This window comes from Eubalaena glacialis, chromosome 2 (genome assembly GCF_028564815.1).
Source record: "Eubalaena glacialis isolate mEubGla1 chromosome 2, mEubGla1.1.hap2.+ XY, whole genome shotgun sequence".
Taxonomy (NCBI): domain Eukaryota; kingdom Metazoa; phylum Chordata; class Mammalia; order Artiodactyla; family Balaenidae; genus Eubalaena; species Eubalaena glacialis.
Window position 1 is genome coordinate 131,705,074 of NC_083717.1, and position 19,039 is coordinate 131,724,112.

Genomic DNA, 19,039 nt, shown 5'->3' on the forward strand with positions numbered 1-19,039 from the left:
ATAAAACTAACACCCCTATACCCACCACTTGGGTTAGGAAGCTCCCTAAGTGCACTGACTAACCTTTTCTTTCTTCTCCTAACCTCTTCTTTCCCCTACCCCACCCCCAACCCCAGCCAGGTAACACCACCCTGACGATGGTGTAAATAATTTTCTTGTTTTTCGTTGTTTAGGTTTGAAAACCTGAGTAGCAAAACTCAACCCCAGCTGTGTGAGGAAAGGGCAGTATTGTCACTATTAGATGACAGCCCCCTGGAGATACATTCTTTCAGAATTTTAAAGACAGTCTATCATGTTTCCAGAGTTACCCTTGAAGTCCGAAGACGTTCTGAATCCTGATCTTTCCTGTGTGATCTGCTTTTTTTTCCCCCCTCTGGAAGCTTTTAGAATCATCTCGTCTCTGGTGTTCTAAAATTTTATAGAACAACTTAGTATTGTCTGTTTGCCATCCATTAAGTTGGATATGCAATGGACTATTTCATTCTAGAAACTACTATCTTTCTGTTTGGGGAAATGTTCTTTGGTTATTTCATTGATGACTCCTTCTGTCTGTTTTCCCTGTTCTCTCTCCCTCTCTGTTACTCAGATGTCAAACCTCCCAGACTAGTCCTCTAAATTTCTTATTTTTTATCTCTTTGCTCCTTTCCTGGGAGGCTTCCTCAGTGATATTACTTCCTCAGTAATAATTCATATTAGTCATGTTTTAATTCTCAAGGGCTTTTCTTTATTCTCTTCCTCTTAAAAAAGTCTGTTTCTCACAAAAGACCCCGAATAGCCAAAGCAATCTTGACAAAGAAAAATGGAGCTGGAGGAATCAGCCTCCCTGACTTCAGACTATACTACACAGCTACAGTAATCAAGACAGTATGGTACTGGCACAAAAACAGAAATATACATCAATGGAACAGGATAGAAAGCCCAGAGATAAACCCTTGCACATATGGTCACCTTATCTTTGATAAAGGAGGCAAGAATATACAATGGAGAAGAGACAGCCTCTTCAATAAGTGATGCTGGGAAAACTGGACAGCTACATGTAAAAGAATGAAATTAGAACACTCCCTAACACCATACACAAAAATAAACTCAAAATGGATTAAAGACCTAAATGTAAGGCCAGACACTATCAAACTCTTAGAGGAAAACATTGGCAGAACACTCTATGACATAAATCACAGCAAGATCCTTTTTGATCCACCTCCTAGAGAAATGGAAATAAAAACAAACATAAACAAATGGGACCTAATGAAACTTAAAAGCTTTTGCTCAGCAAAGGAAACCATAAACAAGACGAAAAGACAACCCTTAGAATGGGAGAAAATATTTTCAAACGAAGCAACTGACAAAGGATTAATCTCCAAAATTTACAAGCAGCTCATGCAGCTCAATATCAAAAAAACAAACAACGCAATCCAAAAATGGGTCGAAGACCTAAACAGACATTTCTCCAAAGAAGATATACAGATTGCCAACAAACACATGAAAGAATGCCCAACATCACTAATCATTAGAGAAATGCAAATCAAAACTACAGTGAGATATCATCTCACACCGGTCAGAATGGCCATCACCAAAAAATCTACAAACAATAAGTGCTGGAGAGGGTGTGGAGAAAAGGGAACCCTCTTGCACTGCTGGTGGGAATGTAAACTGATACAGCCACTATGGAGAACAGTATGGAGGTTCCTTAAAAAACTAAAAATAGAACTACCATACGACCCAGCAATCCCACTACTAGACATATACCCTGAGAAAACCATAATTCAAAAAGAGTCATGTACCACGGTGTTCATTGCAGCTCTATTTACAATAGCCAGGACATGGAAGCAACCTAAGTGTCCATCGACAGATGAATGGATAAAGAAGATGTGGCACATATATACAATGGAATATGACTCAGCCATAGAAAGAAACGAAATTGAGCTATTTGTAGTGAGGTGGATGGACCTAGAGTCTGTCATACAGAGAGAAGCAAGTCAGAAAGAGAAAAACAAATACCGTATGCTAACACATATATATGGAATCTAAAAAAAAAAAAAAAAAAAGGTCATGAAGAACCTAGGGGCAAGATGGGAATAAAGACGCAGACCTACTAGAGAATGGACTTGAGGACACAGGGAGGGGGAAGGGTAAGCTGGAACAAAGTGAGAGAGTGGCATGGACATATATACACTACCAAATGTAAAATAGATAGCTAGGGGCTTCCCTGGTGGCATAGTGGTTGAGAATCTGCCTGCTAATGCAGGGGACACGGGTTCGAGCCCTGGTCTGGGAAGATCCCACATGCCGCGGAGCAACTAGGCCCGTGAGCGACAACTACTGAGCCTGCACGTCTGGAGCCTGTGCTCCGCAACAAGAGAGGCCGCAACAGTGAGAGGCCTGCGCACCGCGATGAAGAGTGGCCCCCGCTTGCCACAACTAGAGAAAGCCCTCGCACAGAAACGAAGACCCAACACAGCCAAAAATAAATAAATTAATTAATTTTTAAAAATAATAAAATAAAATTAAAAAAAAAAAGATAGCTAATGAGTAGCAGCCACATAGCACAGGGAGATCAGCTCGGTGCTTTGTGACCACCTAGAGGGGTGGGATAGGGAGGGTGGGAGGGACACACAAGAGGGAGGAGATACGGGGATATATGTATATGTATAGCTGATTCACTTTGTTATAAAGCAGGAACTAACACACCATTGTAAAGCAATTATACTCCAATAAAGATATTTAAAAAAAAATCCTATGAGATAACATATTGTATTCAGAAACAGACTTTTTTTTTTTATATTTTCTGTTTCTTCCTGGTTCAGTCTCGGAAGGTTGCGCTTTCCTAAGAATTTGTCCATTTCTTCCAGGTTGTCCATTTTATCGGCATATAGTTGCTTGTAGTAATCCCTCATGATCCTTTGTATTTCTGCAGTGTCATTTATTATTCTCCTTTTTCATTTCTAATTCTATTGATTTGAGTCTTCTCCCTTTTTTTCTTGATGAGTCTGGCTAATGGTTTATCAATTTTGTTTATCTTGTCAAAGACCAGCTTTTAGTTTTATTGATCTTTGCTATTGTTTCTTTCATTTCTTTTTCATTTATTTATTTCTGATCTGCTCTTTATGATTTCTTTCCTTCTGTGCTAACTTTGGGTTTTTTTTGTTCTTCTTTCTGTAATTGCTTTAGGTGTAAGGTTAGGTTGTTTATTTAAGATGTTTCTTGTTTCTTGAGGTAGGATTTTATTGCTATAAACTTCCTTCTTAGAACTGCTTTTGCTGCATCCCATAGTTTTTGGATCGTCACGTTTTCATTGTCACTTGTTTCTAGGTATGTTTTGATTTCCTCTTTGATTTCTTCAGTGATCTCTTGGTTTTTTAATAGTGTATTGTTTAGCTCCATGTGTTTGTATTTTTTACAGATTTTTTCCTGTAATTGATATCTAGTCTCATAGAGTTGTGGTCGGAAAAGATACTTGATATGATTTCAATTTTCTTAAATTTACCAAGGCTTGATTTGTGACCCAAGATATGATCTATCCTGGAGAATGTTCCATGAGCACTTGAGAAGAAAGTGTATTCTGTTGTTTTTTGATGGAATGTCCTGCAAATATCAATTAAGTGCATATTGTTTAATGTATCATTTAAAGCTTGTGTTTCCTTATTTATTTTCATTTTGGATGATCTGTCCATTGGTGAAAGTGGGGTATTAAAGTCCCCTACTATGATTGTGTTACTGTCGATTTCCCCTTTTATGGCTGTTAGTATTTGCCTTATGTATTGAGGTACTCCTATGTTGGGTGCATAAATATTTACAATTGTTATATCTTCTTCTTGGATTGATCCCTTGATCATTATATAGTGTCCTTCTTTGTCTGTTGTAATAGTCTTTATTTTAAAGTCTATTTTGCATGGTATGAGAATTGCTACTCCAGCTTTCTTTTGATTTCCATTTGCATGGAATATCTTTTTCCATCTCCTCACTTTCAGTCTGTATGTGTCCCTAGGTCTGAAATGGGTCTCTTGTAGACAGCATATATACGGGTCTTGTTTTTGTATCCATTCAGCCAGTCTGTGTCTTTTGGTTGGAGCATTTAATCCATTTACATTTAAGGTAGTTATCAATATGTATGTTCCTATTACCATTTTCTTAATTGTTTTGGGTTTGTTATTGTAGGTCTATTTCCTTCTCTTGTGTTTCCTGCCTAGAGAAGTTCCTTTAGCATTTGTTGTAAAGCTGCTTTGGTGGTGCTGAATTCTCTTAGCTTTTGCTTGTCTGTAAAGGTTTTAATTTCTCCATCAAATCTGAATGAGATCCTTGCTGGGTAGGGTTATCTTGGTTGTAGGTTTTTCCCCTTCATTACTTTAAATATGTCCTGCTACTCCCTTCTGGCTTGCAGAGTCTCTGCTGAAAGATCAGCTGTTAACCTTATGAGGATTCCCTTGTATGTTATTTGTTGTTTTTCCCTTGCTGCTTTTAATATTTTTTCTTTGTATTTGATTTTTGATAGTTTGATTAATATGTGTCTTGGCATGTTTCTCCTTGGATTTATCCTGTATGGGACTCTCTGCACTTCCTGGACTTGATTGACTGTTTCCTTTCCCATATTAGGGAAGTTTTCAACTATAATCTCTTCAAATATTTTCTCAGTCCTTTCCTTTTTCTCTTCCTCTGGGACCCCTATAATTCGAATGTTGGTGCGTGTAATGTTGTCCCAGGGGTCTCTGAGACTGTCCTCAATTCTTTTCATTCTTTTTTCTTTGTTCTGCTCTATGGTAATTATTTCCACTATTTTATCTTCCAGGTCACTTATCCGTTCCTCTGGCTCAGTTATTCTGCTATTGATTCCTTCTAGAGAATTTTTAATTTCATTTATTGTGTTGTTTATCACTGTTTGTTTGCTCTTTAGTTCTTCTAGGTTCTTGTATTTTCTCCATTCTGTTTCCAAGATTTTGGATCATCTTTACTATCATTACTCTGAATTCTTTTTCAGGCAGACTGCCTATTTCATCTTCATTTGTTTGGTCTGGTGGGTTTTTACCTTGCTCCTTCATCTGCTGCGTGTTTCTCTGTCTTCTCATTTTGCCTCAGTTACTGTGTTTGGGGTCTCCTTTTCGCAGTCTGCAGGTTTGTAATTCCTGTTGTTTTTGGTGTCTGCTCCCAGTGGCTAAGGTTGGTTCAGTGGGTTGTGTAGGCTTCCTGGTGGAGGGGACTAGTGCCTGTGTTCTGGTGGATGAGGCTGGATCTTGTCTTTCTGTTGGGCAGGACCGCATCCGGTGGTGTGTTTTGGGGTGTCTGTGACCTTATTATGATTTTAGGCAGCCTCTCTGCTAATGGGTGCAGTTGTGTTCCTGTCTTGCTAGTTGTTTGGCATAGAGTGTCCAGCTCTGGAGCTTGCCCGTCGTTGAGTGGAGCTGAGTCCTAGCGTTGAGATGGAGATCTCTGGGAGGGCTTTCACTGTTTCATATTATGTGGAGCTGGGAGGTCTCTGGTGGACCAGTGTCCTGCACTCGGCTCTCCCTTCTCAGAGGCAGAGGCCTGACACGCAGCCGGAGCACCAAGACCCTTTTGGGAAGTCTGAGGTCTTCTGCCCGTGTTCAGTAGGTGTTCTGTAGGAGTTGTTCCACATGTAGATGTATTTCTGATGCATTTGTGGGGAGGAAGGCGATCTCCACGTCTTACTCCTCCGCCATCTTGAAGGTCTCCCTCATACGATTTTTATGAGAGGTTTTTGTGGGGGTTTTGCCTTCTCCTTTTATAGTCTTTGCTTTTTCAGATTTTTGTTTTCTTTAGTTCTTTTAGAGTCTTACATTTTGCAGTCTCTCCACAGCTGTCTGATAATTCTTTGCTGTCTTCTTATGGTTAAAGATGATCTAAAGAGCTGATTGGAAGCTCTGACTGTGTAGGTGGGGCTTGCGGTTGACTTCACCAGCCGGGTGAACTGGGTGGGTCATTTGTTGGGGAATTCCCAATAATCAGAAGCTTTAGGGTTTTTTTTCCTTTTTCACTGGTCATATTCCCCAAAGGAGAGTTTTCAGTCCTTTGACTGCAGGGTAAAGGCCTTCCTGCCAGCGTTCTGAGAGCCAATTAGGGGGGGAAAATCTGAGTTTCTCTGCATTTTGCTTTCAATATGCATGCATTCACTTAATCTCTACTTTCAGTATGGTGATCACACTGTCACATGTGCTTGGTATGCCAGGCTAGATTTCCTCTGACTTACCACATCCACGTAATGAATCTTCAGACTTCCCTCCCCCACCCCAGCAGGGGCAATATGGATGGGGGCGGGGGCACACAAATCTAGGAATCTAAATTTTCTTCAGCCGCTTTTACCGATTCTCCTTAGTTAACCACACACCCCCATTTAGCCTCACCCCTTTGCTTCTAGTTCTGGAGTCTTGAGAGGTTTGGTTGGATCTTAGCTGACCCATCTTCAAATTTGACTCCGTTGGATCTGCAAGGTCGGTTACCACTTGTCCGTCTGCTTTCCAGCTTCCAGATTTTACTGATGGTGTATCCCCTCTTATTCTCCACGTTTCTGTGGGTTTGTCATTTTAGAAAGATTCTGTATTATAGTTTTATTGGGAGTTTCAAGTGGGATTAAGGTTAGATGCACATGTTCTTTTTGCTTTCTAAACCTGAAAGTTTATGTTCTACTCTTAACACGTTGAGAGATTAACACAAAAATCACCCAAGTCTGTGATAATACCAAAAGAATCTCTCTTTTCTTTCTCTTTTTAAATTTTATTCTCTTTCCTTTCTTTTTCCTTTTGTGTTGTTTTTTTGGGGGGGGGGATGTTTGGGGGGATCAGTAGGGCTTGGGTGGTCTAAATTTACTAATCCAGACTGTACTGTCTAATAATAGCTAATATTTATTGAATACTTTTCCATGTGCTTTGTATCTACATGCATCGAAATTAATCTTCATAATAAGCCAATTTGTATCTCCATTTTACCAATGTTGAAACAGAGGCTCAAGAGGAAATGTAACAGAGGTCACACAGCTCTGACCCCGTAGAACCAGATTTGAACCCAGGCAGCTGGACGCTAAAGCTTGTGCTCTTAATTACTATTACTATTTTATTACTTAATCACTATGCTATTAAATAGTAGATATAAATTGGAAAAGTCTCTTTTATGTCTCTATTAGTTTCGTTTACTGTGTAAACCCTTCTCCTGTACAGATAGACAGCTTGGAACATTAACTGGAGATGTCCAAGGTATCTTTTATATACCTAAGTGTTTTATATGTTTTGAACTGACAGGGTTGTTCCAGAAAACAAAGCAAATTGCCATAACATACAATTGTGTATGGCTCTGTACCAAGACAAAAGCTGTGTGAAGCAGTGCAGCCATGGAGAAGCTACACAAAATTTCAGTCCTCCAGAGCCCTACTTATCATATTCTTTCTCTTTTAGTCATTAAATGGTGGCTTATGAGCCTGAAAGTGTTTACATACTTGCCCAGTGTGAGCAAATTATTCCCTGTACATGGACGGGATCTAGAACCCTAGGAGAAGTTTTTAATTAACTTTTACAAGTGGAAATTAGTATGCATCAGAATAAGTTAATTTAATCTTCCTGAAATTAGTTTTCAGTCTTCAAAATGCTATCCTTTCCTGCCTCACAATGATCAAGGAAACACAGATATTTTACAGAAAAACTAAAAAGGCCAAAGAATGCATGTAAATGTTTGGAGAAAAGTCACACTATGAGTCAGGAGCCAAATCTGCTGTCTTCTAGACAGCTCTGACTCTCAGCTCGCTGGGGAAATCCATCCAGCTAAATGTTCTAAACATTTAGAAAATGTTTAATCATTTTCTAAAAGGCTGGATAACTGTGTGGGCACTAATGGCATCGGAGAAGACATGGCAGGCAGGAAACACATCCCACACTTGACAGGATGTTCCCAAGGCAGGAAGGGCTTTTCTCTTCCTCAGTAGAATTGTTTCATTGACTAAAGACAACATGAGATCATTGAAATCTCCCTAAAATATCAATGACTAACGAAAGCAGGATATAGGACACGGTGAGTCTCATATAAACCAGTGGGATCATTTATGACATCATAATAAAATAGTAGTATTTTGTGTATATACTTTCTTTCAAGAGATTCAAAGAGCTTTATAGATTCAGTCAGTCATCAGAGTTTTAAATCTGTGCTTAAAGCACATGGTCCCAGAGGTGGGAGCAGGACTCCAGCTCAGTGTCAGCCTCTCTTCTCTGGAACTATGCCACCAGGCTTATGAAATTTCCACTCCTTGAATACCACCCAGTGAAAGCTTCCCTCTCTCCTCACCACAGCTTCTGCTGCTTCTCTAAAACACTTCCTTTTCTCACCTTCTTCCAATACTCCTATCCTCATTAAATGCTCATCTGGATCTTACATGGTATACAGCGCTTGAACAGTTCAGCAAAGAAATATCATTGACCTTCTTTAAGTAAAGAGTGATATTTCTCCCTTCCACTCTCTCTGGCAAGCAGCAGTAACTCTCAAACGTAGAACTACCAGTGAGTAGCTGGCAGATGAAAACATGGTGAGAGCCTTGAGCCACACCTTGGTGAGTTTCCTGCACTCTCCTCCTCGGTGGCATTTCCAGAGGTACACAGAAAAATGGTGAATTTAGCATTCACTCAAGGACTATTTCTAAGACAGGGATTCTCTTTCCAAAACATAGTTGAAGAGAAAAGTGGAAGGAACAAAGACAAGAGAATGAAACTGGATATTAGCTTACCTGCAGACTGTAGGAACATAGAAACAAGTAGAAAACTCCATTGTTCTGGTATAAGTTATGACTTCCCTTGTTTCTTCTGCTGTAAACTTTGTGGAATGCACAGTGCATCAGTTACAAACACTGTGTTTGTGGTCTTCTGAGTTTGACAACACTGCCTCCATAGAGTTCATCAATCATTGTGCCCTGAAGTGGTTTCATTTTGTCTTAGTTTGTAGGAAACAATTGTCAAAATTAATTAATGCATGAAAGAAAATGATCCAAAGAGTCTTTATTTTCTTTTCTTACTTTCTCTTGTCTGCCTTTGACTTAACACCATCATATCCTGAAAGACACCCAGACTCAAATAGGAAACCCCCACGGACCATCCATCCTAGGTCACGCCCCATGTTGCCATGAGGTTGTCTTTAGTGAAGCAATAGCATAAAAAGTGGACATGTGTTTCCTGGCTTTAGGATTCCAAACGACCAGTGTGTAACTGGTGTGTAATCGGTATCTTTTCATGTTGGAACAATATGCAGGCTATTTGTGGTTGTTTTAAGAATTTCTCTTTGATTTTTTATGGAATTTTAAGTTTCTCCACTTATAAATAACTCAAAATAGTCTCTTTAATGTCAACATTCTGTTTAAAATTAATCTGCTTTCCTTCCCCAGCTCAGGTGCTAAACTACAGGTGTGTGTGTGTGTGTGTGTGTGTGTGTGTGTAAAGAGGGGGTAGGTCAAAGATGAAATCACCTCATGTCCTCCTTGGTGTGAGCACTTGCATGGTTTTATCTGAGAAAAGTGAGGCCTCCAAAAGCTTAGACCCATTGAGTGCATGAGGCCTTGCTCCTCAAACATGCTACCTGGTTGCAATTTGCACCTATAACAGCTTCTAACTGTTTCCAGGTAGAATAATTTCTACTTTAATCAAGCTCCCGTTCTATATCAGATCCTTTAAAGAAAACTATCCAGGGCTGAGTGCAAGAATCTTCAAACTTTCCTTGGTTCCTGAGAGCAACTGACACTCATTCATTTCACACATCGAATAGCAGCATCAGAAGCTGCCAGGGAATGACACTGGGTGCAGTGTCCACGGAGTGCTGGGCTCTAACAGCAGAAGAGAATTGGGGGGCTGCTCCTAAGGCTAAGATAAGTAGAGCTTCTCACAGTTCCCTCACTGATTCATTAAAGGGGGGCAGGGAGGTTGGACAGAAGGTGGAGAGAGAGGTAGCTGAGGAAGGAAACAGACTTCAGCACTAAAATGCAGCCCCCGGGACCACCTTATCAAATAGACCCTTAGGTGTTTCCTGAAGTCATTAAAAGGAAGAGACATTGTCAGAGAGAGCCTGCCCTGAAAGCCAGGTGGTTTGGAGATCATTTCTCCAAAAATCTTTTCATTATAGAAATTGCGAGTGATGACATTTTACATGTTTGTTGATGATGACTTGATAAATGACAACGCTGTTAAGGAGGGTGGGGGGCACCTTATTCACATTTTAGAATTAAAGAGATCTGAACAAATAAATGAGATAGGAATTTGGAATTCCTGACTCAGGCCAGAACCCCAAACCACAGATCTTATACTATGTAAATATCAATTGGGACTGGTATCTTTAATAGTAAATAGATAGGGAGAGTGATATTAGATGACTGCTGTTTCCATTATGGTTCCACCTGGAAATGCCTTTTGACCAAGTGTTTATGTGGAGCAAGGGGCAACCGATCAATTGTTATCCCGATCATTATCCCACACTGCAGCCAGGATGCAGAGGGCTGTAAATCTCCCCATTGTCCCCGCTGCTGCCACCTCCAGCCTCGCCTGGGCCTTTGCGCTTTTACATCTGCGGTCCGCTCGGCTCCCACTCCCAGTCTCACGCCAGCTGCATCTCATCTGCGCCACAGGCAGCCCTCAAGCCTCCTCTACCACCGCCTCCCGCCTCCCTGGGCCACTGACTCACATGTGGCACACAGAAAATGGAAGCTATCAGGAGGAATGACCTCACGTGTTGACGTATTCACCGCACACACATGCACCAACCACGCAATCAAACCAACGAGCCTGTGCTCAAACTCACCTCGGTGCAAGAGGTATTCTCATCGCCTGTTCTCTAGATCTCCCCCTTTCTCAGAACCTTGTTCTCGCAATTATCCCTTCTATGCCTGTATCTTCAGCCTCTACCTTGCTATTGACTTTTTCTGACCAGAATATAAACATTCTCAAGTCTCTTCCATCTTAAAACAACAAAACCAAAACCTCCTCCTTGCTCAGTGAAGCTTCTGGAAGGTTGGAGGTTCTAAAGAGGCCACACCACTCAGTATCTGAAATGAAAAGCATAATTGATCGTGATTTTTGGTAAGCAAAAAAGAGCCGTGCTTGTAAGACAGTCTCTCTGGACAAAGCAGACTGCAGCTTTATATATAGAGTTTAGGAAACCAAGCGAATTCACCCTCCTGCCCCCCATGGCATCATCAAAATGCCGCCTCTGGGGTGCAGGCCATGTTTTGGTGTTTCTGTAGCGCTGATGCCTAGTCTCTCCTTCCTTCTTGAAATGCTCCTTATAGTCTTTCTGAGAGACTGGTCAGGAAGAGACTGGTCACTGTCTCCTGGTTTTTCTTCTATCTCTCTGGCCATTCCTCAGCTTCCATTAATAGCTTTTCTTATAACTCCATCTTTTCAGTAATAGTATTCCTCAGTTTTCATCCTCTGCTCCTTTTCTTCTGAGTCTGTTAGACCTCTTCCACTCGCTGATGGCTCCTGCCAATATGTGTTTCCTGATGTCTCCAAATCTTTATTTTATCTCAAATCCCTCTCCTAAATGAGTCACCTAACTGGCTGCCCATTAGCCATCTCCCGCCTGGGGATATCACGAGCTCCGCCTCTCATAGACCCTGTCTTGCTGCCATCATCCATCCAGTTGTCCAACTCTTCTTTGGTTTATTCCTCTCCCTGTTTCCTACATTCAGTCAATGACTAAGTCTGATCAGTTCTGCTTTACTCACAGAGGGCTCTCTTCTCTCCATCCTTACTGCCAGCACCTCAGTTCTCATTATCTGTTAGCTGAATTACTGCAGAAGCCCCCTTACTTGATCTCCCTATTCTAGTCCAGCCTTCTTGCAATCCACAATTTTAACCTCTCTAAATGTGTAGTCATGTCACGCTCCTGTTTAAATCCTTTGTTTTTCTCCACTGCTTTCAGGTGGTAAAAGATTCCTTATCATGGTTTACAAGGACCCCTGTGATCTGACCCCTACAGTCATTTCCAGCCTTATATCTCACACTCCCTGTGTCATCCTCCCACACCTCGGCGGTTCCCTGAATTCAGCGCACTAATAAAGAGCCCCCACCTTCAACATGCTGCTTCTTGTCCTTGGAAACTCCCATTCCTTGCCCGGATTAATTCATCTGAAAACGCAGCTCAGCCGTTGCTTACTTTGTGGCGACTTCCCTGACCACCGTCCCTACCCTCAGTCTGATTTAAGTGCCCATTCTTTGTCCTCCTCCTTAGCACTTTTTACATCACATTACAATCATTTGACTGCAACTTCCTGGAGGCTAGGGATAAATGTGTCTTTATATCGGTATCTGCATCCCCAGTACCCTCTGCCTAGTGACTGGCAGAGAAGTTGTCGTTCATTTTTGATGAATGAACTGACCTTTTCACTTTATCAGGGCCACAATTTTAAATGTACACATGCACACACACACTCATACGTACCAAAAAACCCCTTGAATCTGATCAAGTCTCTAGGTCTAACTACCAATTTATAGGAAACATAGAAAGACTAGAGAATATGTTACATGACACCACAGGGATGCTGTTAGCAAAATCTAAATGTGGGAACTTCCATCAGACTAGCCTCCGCATTTCTTTAACTGCAATCAAGGAATCATGATGTATGGAGTTCTTTTAGATGCTGATTTTTTAAAAAGTATGTAACCTAGAGAAATATAAATACTGATTGTATATTTGATATTAAGGAATTATTGTTAATTTTTTTAGATGTGATAATGGTATTATGCTTTTTTTTTTGAGTCCTTATATTTAGAAATACATTCTGACATATTCACAGTTGAAATGATATGATGTCTAGGATTTGTGTCAGAATAATCCGAGGCAGAAGTAGGTGCGGATATAGATGAAATTGGATTGGCCGTGACCTGATCATTATTGAAACGGGGTGATGGGCACATCATGCTATTCTGCTTATTTTTATTTATATTTAAAATTTTCTGTAATAAAGCTTTTTATTGTGGTAAAATATACGTAACGTACAATGTATCATTTTAACCATTTTCAAGTGTACGATTCAGTGGCATTAAGTACTTTACGTTGTTGTGCAACAATCCCCGTCATCCATCTCCAGAACTTCTTCATCTTCCCAGACTGAAACTCTGTACCCATTAAACAATAACTCCTTATTCCCCCTTCTCTGGCCCCTGGCAACCACCATTCTATTTTCTGTGTCTGTGAATTTGACTACTCTAGGTAACTCGTATAAATGAAATCATACAATATTCGTCCTTTTGTGTCTGACTTATCGTCTTCAGGGTTCATCCAAGACCAAACTGGGCCTTCATAGGAAGGATAGAGGAGTATGTGACAAATATCCATGTGTACAGAATGGTCGATATCCTAGAAAAGGCAATCCTCTCCTTGAGACTCTGAACAGGGATTAGGTTTAAATGAGAGAGATGTGGAAGAGTTTCCTTGAGTTCAGGGCAGTCCTGATGAGAGAAGCCAAGATCCACTCTGGGGGACTTCCGTGGTGGTGCAGTGGTTAAGACTCCATTCTCCCAATGCAGGGGCCCCGGGTTTGATCCCTGGTCAAGGAACTAGATCCCACATGCATGACACAACTAAGAGTTTGCATGCCACAACTAAGGAGCCCGTGTGCCGCAACTAAGACCCGGTGCAAGCAAATAAATAAATAAATAAATGCTAAAGGGAAAAAAAAAAAGATCCACTCTGGGATGTTCTCAACCTGGAGAACCCAGAGATGGTGAGGACAGTTCTGGACTTGCCTAAGGGGTCTGGAATCTGAGCCACACAGTAGAGCAAAATGCACAGTACAGCTGATTCTAGAGAATATTTAAAATTCCAAATTGATTCCAGAACTCTGGGTACTCAGTATCTCAAGGTTAAGCTGGAATCAGATCTCACCCGCCTCCCCTCCCACATTGCTCCTTAAGATGTCTAAAGGATGATTCTCCAAAAACCAGAAGAGTAAAAACAAGTTGCGGCTTAATATTTGGTGCAAACATTTTCTGGCTTGGCTTCTATTCTAATTTGATTTGTCTCTGGTAGGAATACATAAGAGGGTTTTTTTTTTTTTTTGATTCATAAGTGACATTACTCATAAGTGACTTACTTTTGGCATAAAACTGCTGAAAGGTAGTTCCTGAGCTTAGGGTAAAAATACAATTGGCAGAGCTACATGTGGTAGAAATAAGTGCATAGGGATGCTCAGGAAATAGAAAAGCTGCCCGAGAGGTGGGAGAGGGCAATGAGAGCAAGAGCTTTTCTGAGTAATCCTAAAGAGCAAGTGTAACTTCCTCTCCCTATTCTTAACTTTTTACCTCCCCCTCTGCAGTCTCTGACATTTCCTGAGTTGTGTGGACTGTAGATCTTCAAAACTCTAAAGTCTTTGGGATCTGATGTCTACAGACATTAGAAGTTCTATGCCAGTTCTTCCAGCAAGATAGCTATAATCAATATGCCTCGTATATAGGAATATTCATTACAGGATAAGTTCAGGAAGGAAGGTTTTGGAAACAACCCAAATATCCATCGACATGAATAGATAAACAAAATGTTGTATATACACACAATGGAATACTATTCAGGCTTAAAAAGGAATAAAATACTGGTATGTGCTCTGTCTTTTAATTGATGTATTAAAACCCTTTATATTTTATGTTATTATTGATATGTTAGGGCTTATGCCTGCCATTTTATTTTTTGTTTTCTATCATCTCTGTTTTCTGTTTCTGTTTTGTTTTTCCTGCCTTCCTGTGGGCTACTTTAACTTTTTTTAGAATTCCATTTTTATGTGTCTATAGTGGGTATTTTGTTTTGTTTTTTAATCATACTGTTTTTGAGTATACTCTTTGTATAGCATTTTTAACGGTTGCTCTAGGTATTACATGTGTATACACACACACACACACACACACACACACATAACATCACAGTCTCCTGGTGTTATCACTTCAGCAGGTTTTCTGTGTTGCTAGACTGCGTCTTTTCTGGTCCTTTGGCTAGTGAGAACTGGCCTTTGTTGGTCGTTTTTTGGCTGCATCCATTGGCATTTCCAGGTTGCTGGCTTCTTGATCTCCAAGTATAGGATATATGAGGCAAAAAGAAAATCCAAGCAATCACCAACATGTCATTCCTCATGTCCCAAGGTCCCTAGCCAGTCTGCCTTTTTGTCTCTACTTTTCAAAGTCTTATGTTTGTTTTATATATAACATCTGGGGTTTTTAGTTGTATATGGTGGAAGAAATAGGGAAAAGTACATCCACTCCATCTTCCCAGAAGTGGAAATTTCTCCCCATTTTATTTTTGATCTAACATAGAATTAAGGTGAATTTACTTTTTCTTTACTATTCTGAGTATACCTATGACTCTGACCCAGCCCACTGGATCCAGCCTTGGAATTTACCCCAGAGGAAGTAGGCTCATAGCTAGATTGTCTACAGAATTTCAGGCAAGTGCTTCTATTCCGTACACTCATCTTTCTTTCCTGTGTCTTTATTCTCCCTTGTTTGCATCATTTTCAGAGAGCTGCTACTAGTAGAGACCTCTCAGCCACAAGATGGTGCCTCAGAGTAGTTCAGGCTAAGCCTTTTCTGCTCTTCCTTGGGCCCCTACCTTTAACTTAATATTAGTAAACTCAAGGCTATTTATCTAAACCAAGGTATAGATGTGAAGACCCAATTGTGTTTTTCTTTAAGCCATGTCTTCTCAAATGCATGGAATCAGTATCAAAAATTGGTTTTGTTTGTTTTTTTTTTTGTATCTTTACAACTTTGTGGGAATTCATATAGGAATTTTTAGAAAGCAATCGTCATTCCTCTTAATGAATCCAGTTGTCATTTTGTATCTGGGCTCATTGAAAATAATCTGTAATCTCAGCATAGCTTTAATAAAGGAATGTTATAAATGCACTTTGAAGGAGATGCACTCTCAATGTCTTTTGGGGTGTTTGAATCCATGAACCAAACTTTTTTAGTGAAGATGTTTATTTTTAATTACTAGCCCAACTTTTAAAATAGTGGCTTATAAGATTATGTTAAAATGCATAGAATAAATAGACTGGCAAAAACATGTTAGCAGTCTTTGGGTAGTGAGGTATGAGTGATTTCTTCTTTCACCTTCTTGTCTATATTTTTCAAGTTTTCAATAATGACCTACTTTTATGATAGATTAAAAACAGAGGTAGGGGGCTTCCCTGGTGGCGCAGTGGTTGAGAATCTGCCTGCTAATGCAGGGGACACGGGTTCGCGTCCTGGTCTGGGAAGATCCCACATGCCGCGGAGCAACTAAGCCCGTGAGCCACAACTACTGAGCCTGCGCGTCTGGAGCCTGTGCTCTGCAAAAAGAGAGGCCACAATAGTGAGAGGCCTGCGCACCGCGATGAAGAGTGGCCCCCGCTTGCCGCAACTACAGAAAGCCCTAGCACAGAAACGAAGACCCAACATAGCAATCAATCAATCAATAAATAAATCTTTAAAAAAAAAAAACAAAAAAAAACAGAGGTAGGCATATTCTTCAGCTAATCAGAAAATGTTTATTAACCATCCAGTGTATGTAAAGCCAGCATATACATCTTCCCAGGCTTGATAGTTGGGTAAGAAAATTATTAGGCACTCCCTCACTAAAGGCAGGGGCCATGTCTTTCAAAATTTTGTAAGCTGTGATACCTACCATGTGCCTTATACATAGAGAGGCCTGGGAAATAACTGTTGAATGAACACAGAAGCCATTATTCATAGCTTTGAAGGGAAGAATTTTATTTTACTGGTCGTAAAGCTTTGGGTCAGAGTCCTCACACTGGTCTTGATACACTTCTCTGCTTGAGTATCAGCTCACATTCAGTGGCCAACTTGTGTCTATTCTGTCCTTTAATTCTAGAACTAAGAATTCGTGATAATAAAACTCACTACTGTTTCCTAAAATAATAAGATTAGTAATGGAGTTGGATGGGCCAAAAAAATACATAAATCCAAAGCATTAAACAGTAATTAAAAAATTCAGCCCTTATTAATTCATTATTAGACTAACAGAGAGTCTGCATGTGTATTAGACATAACAGGTACTCAAGCAATATTTGACAACTGACCAAATAAATAAATGAAATTTTATTGATTAGAGAATTTTAAATAATATCCTGAAAGTCTACATGGGAAGAAATTTATGAGTAAGGGGAAGCTAGACTAAAGAAAATGCCTTTTCTAACCAAGACCCAAGAAAATTAAGGATTTCTTCAGTGACTTTGAACTTGTGATTTTTGTAGGCCCAGCAGTTGTTTTTTTTTTTTTAATTAAAATTTAAAAAAAAATTTTATTTCCTTTTGTCTGCCTTGGGTCTTCGTTGCTGCACATGGGCTTTCTCTAGTTGTGGCGCGTAGGGGCTACTCTTCGTTGTGGTGTGCGGGCTTCTCATTGCGGTGGCTTCTCTTGTTGCAGAGCATGGGCTCTAGGGTGCACGGGCTTCAGTAGTTGCAGTGCGTGGGCTCAGTAGTTGTGGCGCATGGGCTTCGTTGCTCCGCAGCATGTGGGATCTTCCCGGGCCAGGGATCGAACGAGTGTCCCCTGCACTGGCAGGCAGATTCTTATCCACTGCACCACCAGGGAAGTCCCAGCCCAGCAGTTTTTATAAATTACAGAACTTTTATACTTCCGATGCACTATTATATAACTTATAGTTTTTCATTAGCTTTTACATATTATACTTAGTAATATCCACTAATAGCTTAGTTTAATAGGTTGTACATAAAAGTAATCTATGGACTTTTCCTTCTGAAAGAGTGAATGTAAGCAAGCTCACCAAAATACTAGATTTACTAAAATCCCAGTCTAAACTTTTGAGAGGAGTTCATGTGCGCACAAGACATGTGGAAAGCGGAGAGAATGGGGAGTAGATTCACTGAGTGGAAAATAAGCTAGAGAATGGAAATTGACAGACCTTTGGGAGGAAAAAGAGATTTCAGTGAAAGGTAGCCGTCTCAGCAGTCATGACATGGAAAAGTTGACTGAAAAGTCAGTATTCTGGCCATTTACAAACTTTAAAAAAAAAGAAGTAGAACCCTTTACTCAAATAGAAGCCTATGCAGAATACCAGTATATAAACAGTGTATACAAAAGCTGAGCTGTTTGGGTTGAAACGCGGTCGGGAGTGTGTAGGAACCAAACGCCACCCTTCTTAGCCCCCCTACCTCTATCCCCATGGGCTCTAGGGAACGCAGTCTGTGCTTAGAAACCTCCCCAGCTATCCAGTGTAGCCTGGCCGGTGGGCAGGTGTTAGACATTAATTTGTGACAAGGGAGCATTTTTTGCAAAGATGGACTGTTATTTTAAGGAATGTTTTCTCACCTCTTACCGGAAAAGACTATTTGACCATTGAGATTACCATCTGCAAGAATCACTCCCCTTACTTGAGATTCTTCCCTTGACCCTCTTGGGGACTGGCTTTGTGTTTTTTAGCTCTTGGATGTGGTCTCTCAACTAGCCAAGCAGAATCTTCAAGTGCTGGTCCTGGGCCGGAAGCATATGTTAAAGCAGAATTCCCGGTGGAGGAAGGATGATATGGAAAAGGTGCAAAAGCTAGCCAGCTTTTTTTTTGCTGACAACATGTAGGTATTGAAGTTATTAAGTGAATTACACTAGGCCAGTCATCTGCTTGTTAACCTATTTTTTGCCATTTTTAAAAGTACATGTGTGTGTATGTATGTATGTATGCATACTCAGCCTCATTCCAAAAAAAAAAGATTTGAGACAGCTTACAAAAATATAGTTTTTACAGCAGGATAAACTTAAATAGATGAGGAAATCAGGTTAAAGGAGAAATGAGTTAAAGCCCAAAATGAGATTAGTACACAGATTAGTACACAGAATGCATGCCATAAATTCCTAAATAGATCATTTAACAAATATTTTACAAATATGAGCACCTTCTGTGTTCTTGGAGAAACAGCAGTGAACAAGACCAAGTCCCTGCCCTCTTGTGACTTAACAGTAAACAGGTAAACAAATAAACAGGTAATGTAATTCCAGGCAGTGATCAAAGCTGTGAAGACAATGAAGCAGAGTAAGGAGCTGGAAGGGGACTAGGTCGGGGATAGGTC

General features: G+C 40.3%; 1 protein-coding gene across 3 annotated transcripts in view; it reads left to right on the forward strand.

The window, feature by feature from the left end:
* The window catches only part of PRORP (protein only RNase P catalytic subunit), a 120,188-nt gene that overhangs the window by 96,633 nt on the left and 4,516 nt on the right, over positions 1 to 19,039 (forward strand). For 2 of the 3 annotated variants that reach the window (XM_061182448.1, XM_061182450.1), the window contains exon 6: positions 18,399 to 18,547. In XM_061182448.1, the coding sequence (XP_061038431.1) occupies positions 18,399 to 18,547 (149 nt within the window). The remainder of the gene's footprint in view (positions 1 to 18,398; positions 18,548 to 19,039) is intronic. The other variant, XM_061182449.1, reaches the window with a different exon arrangement.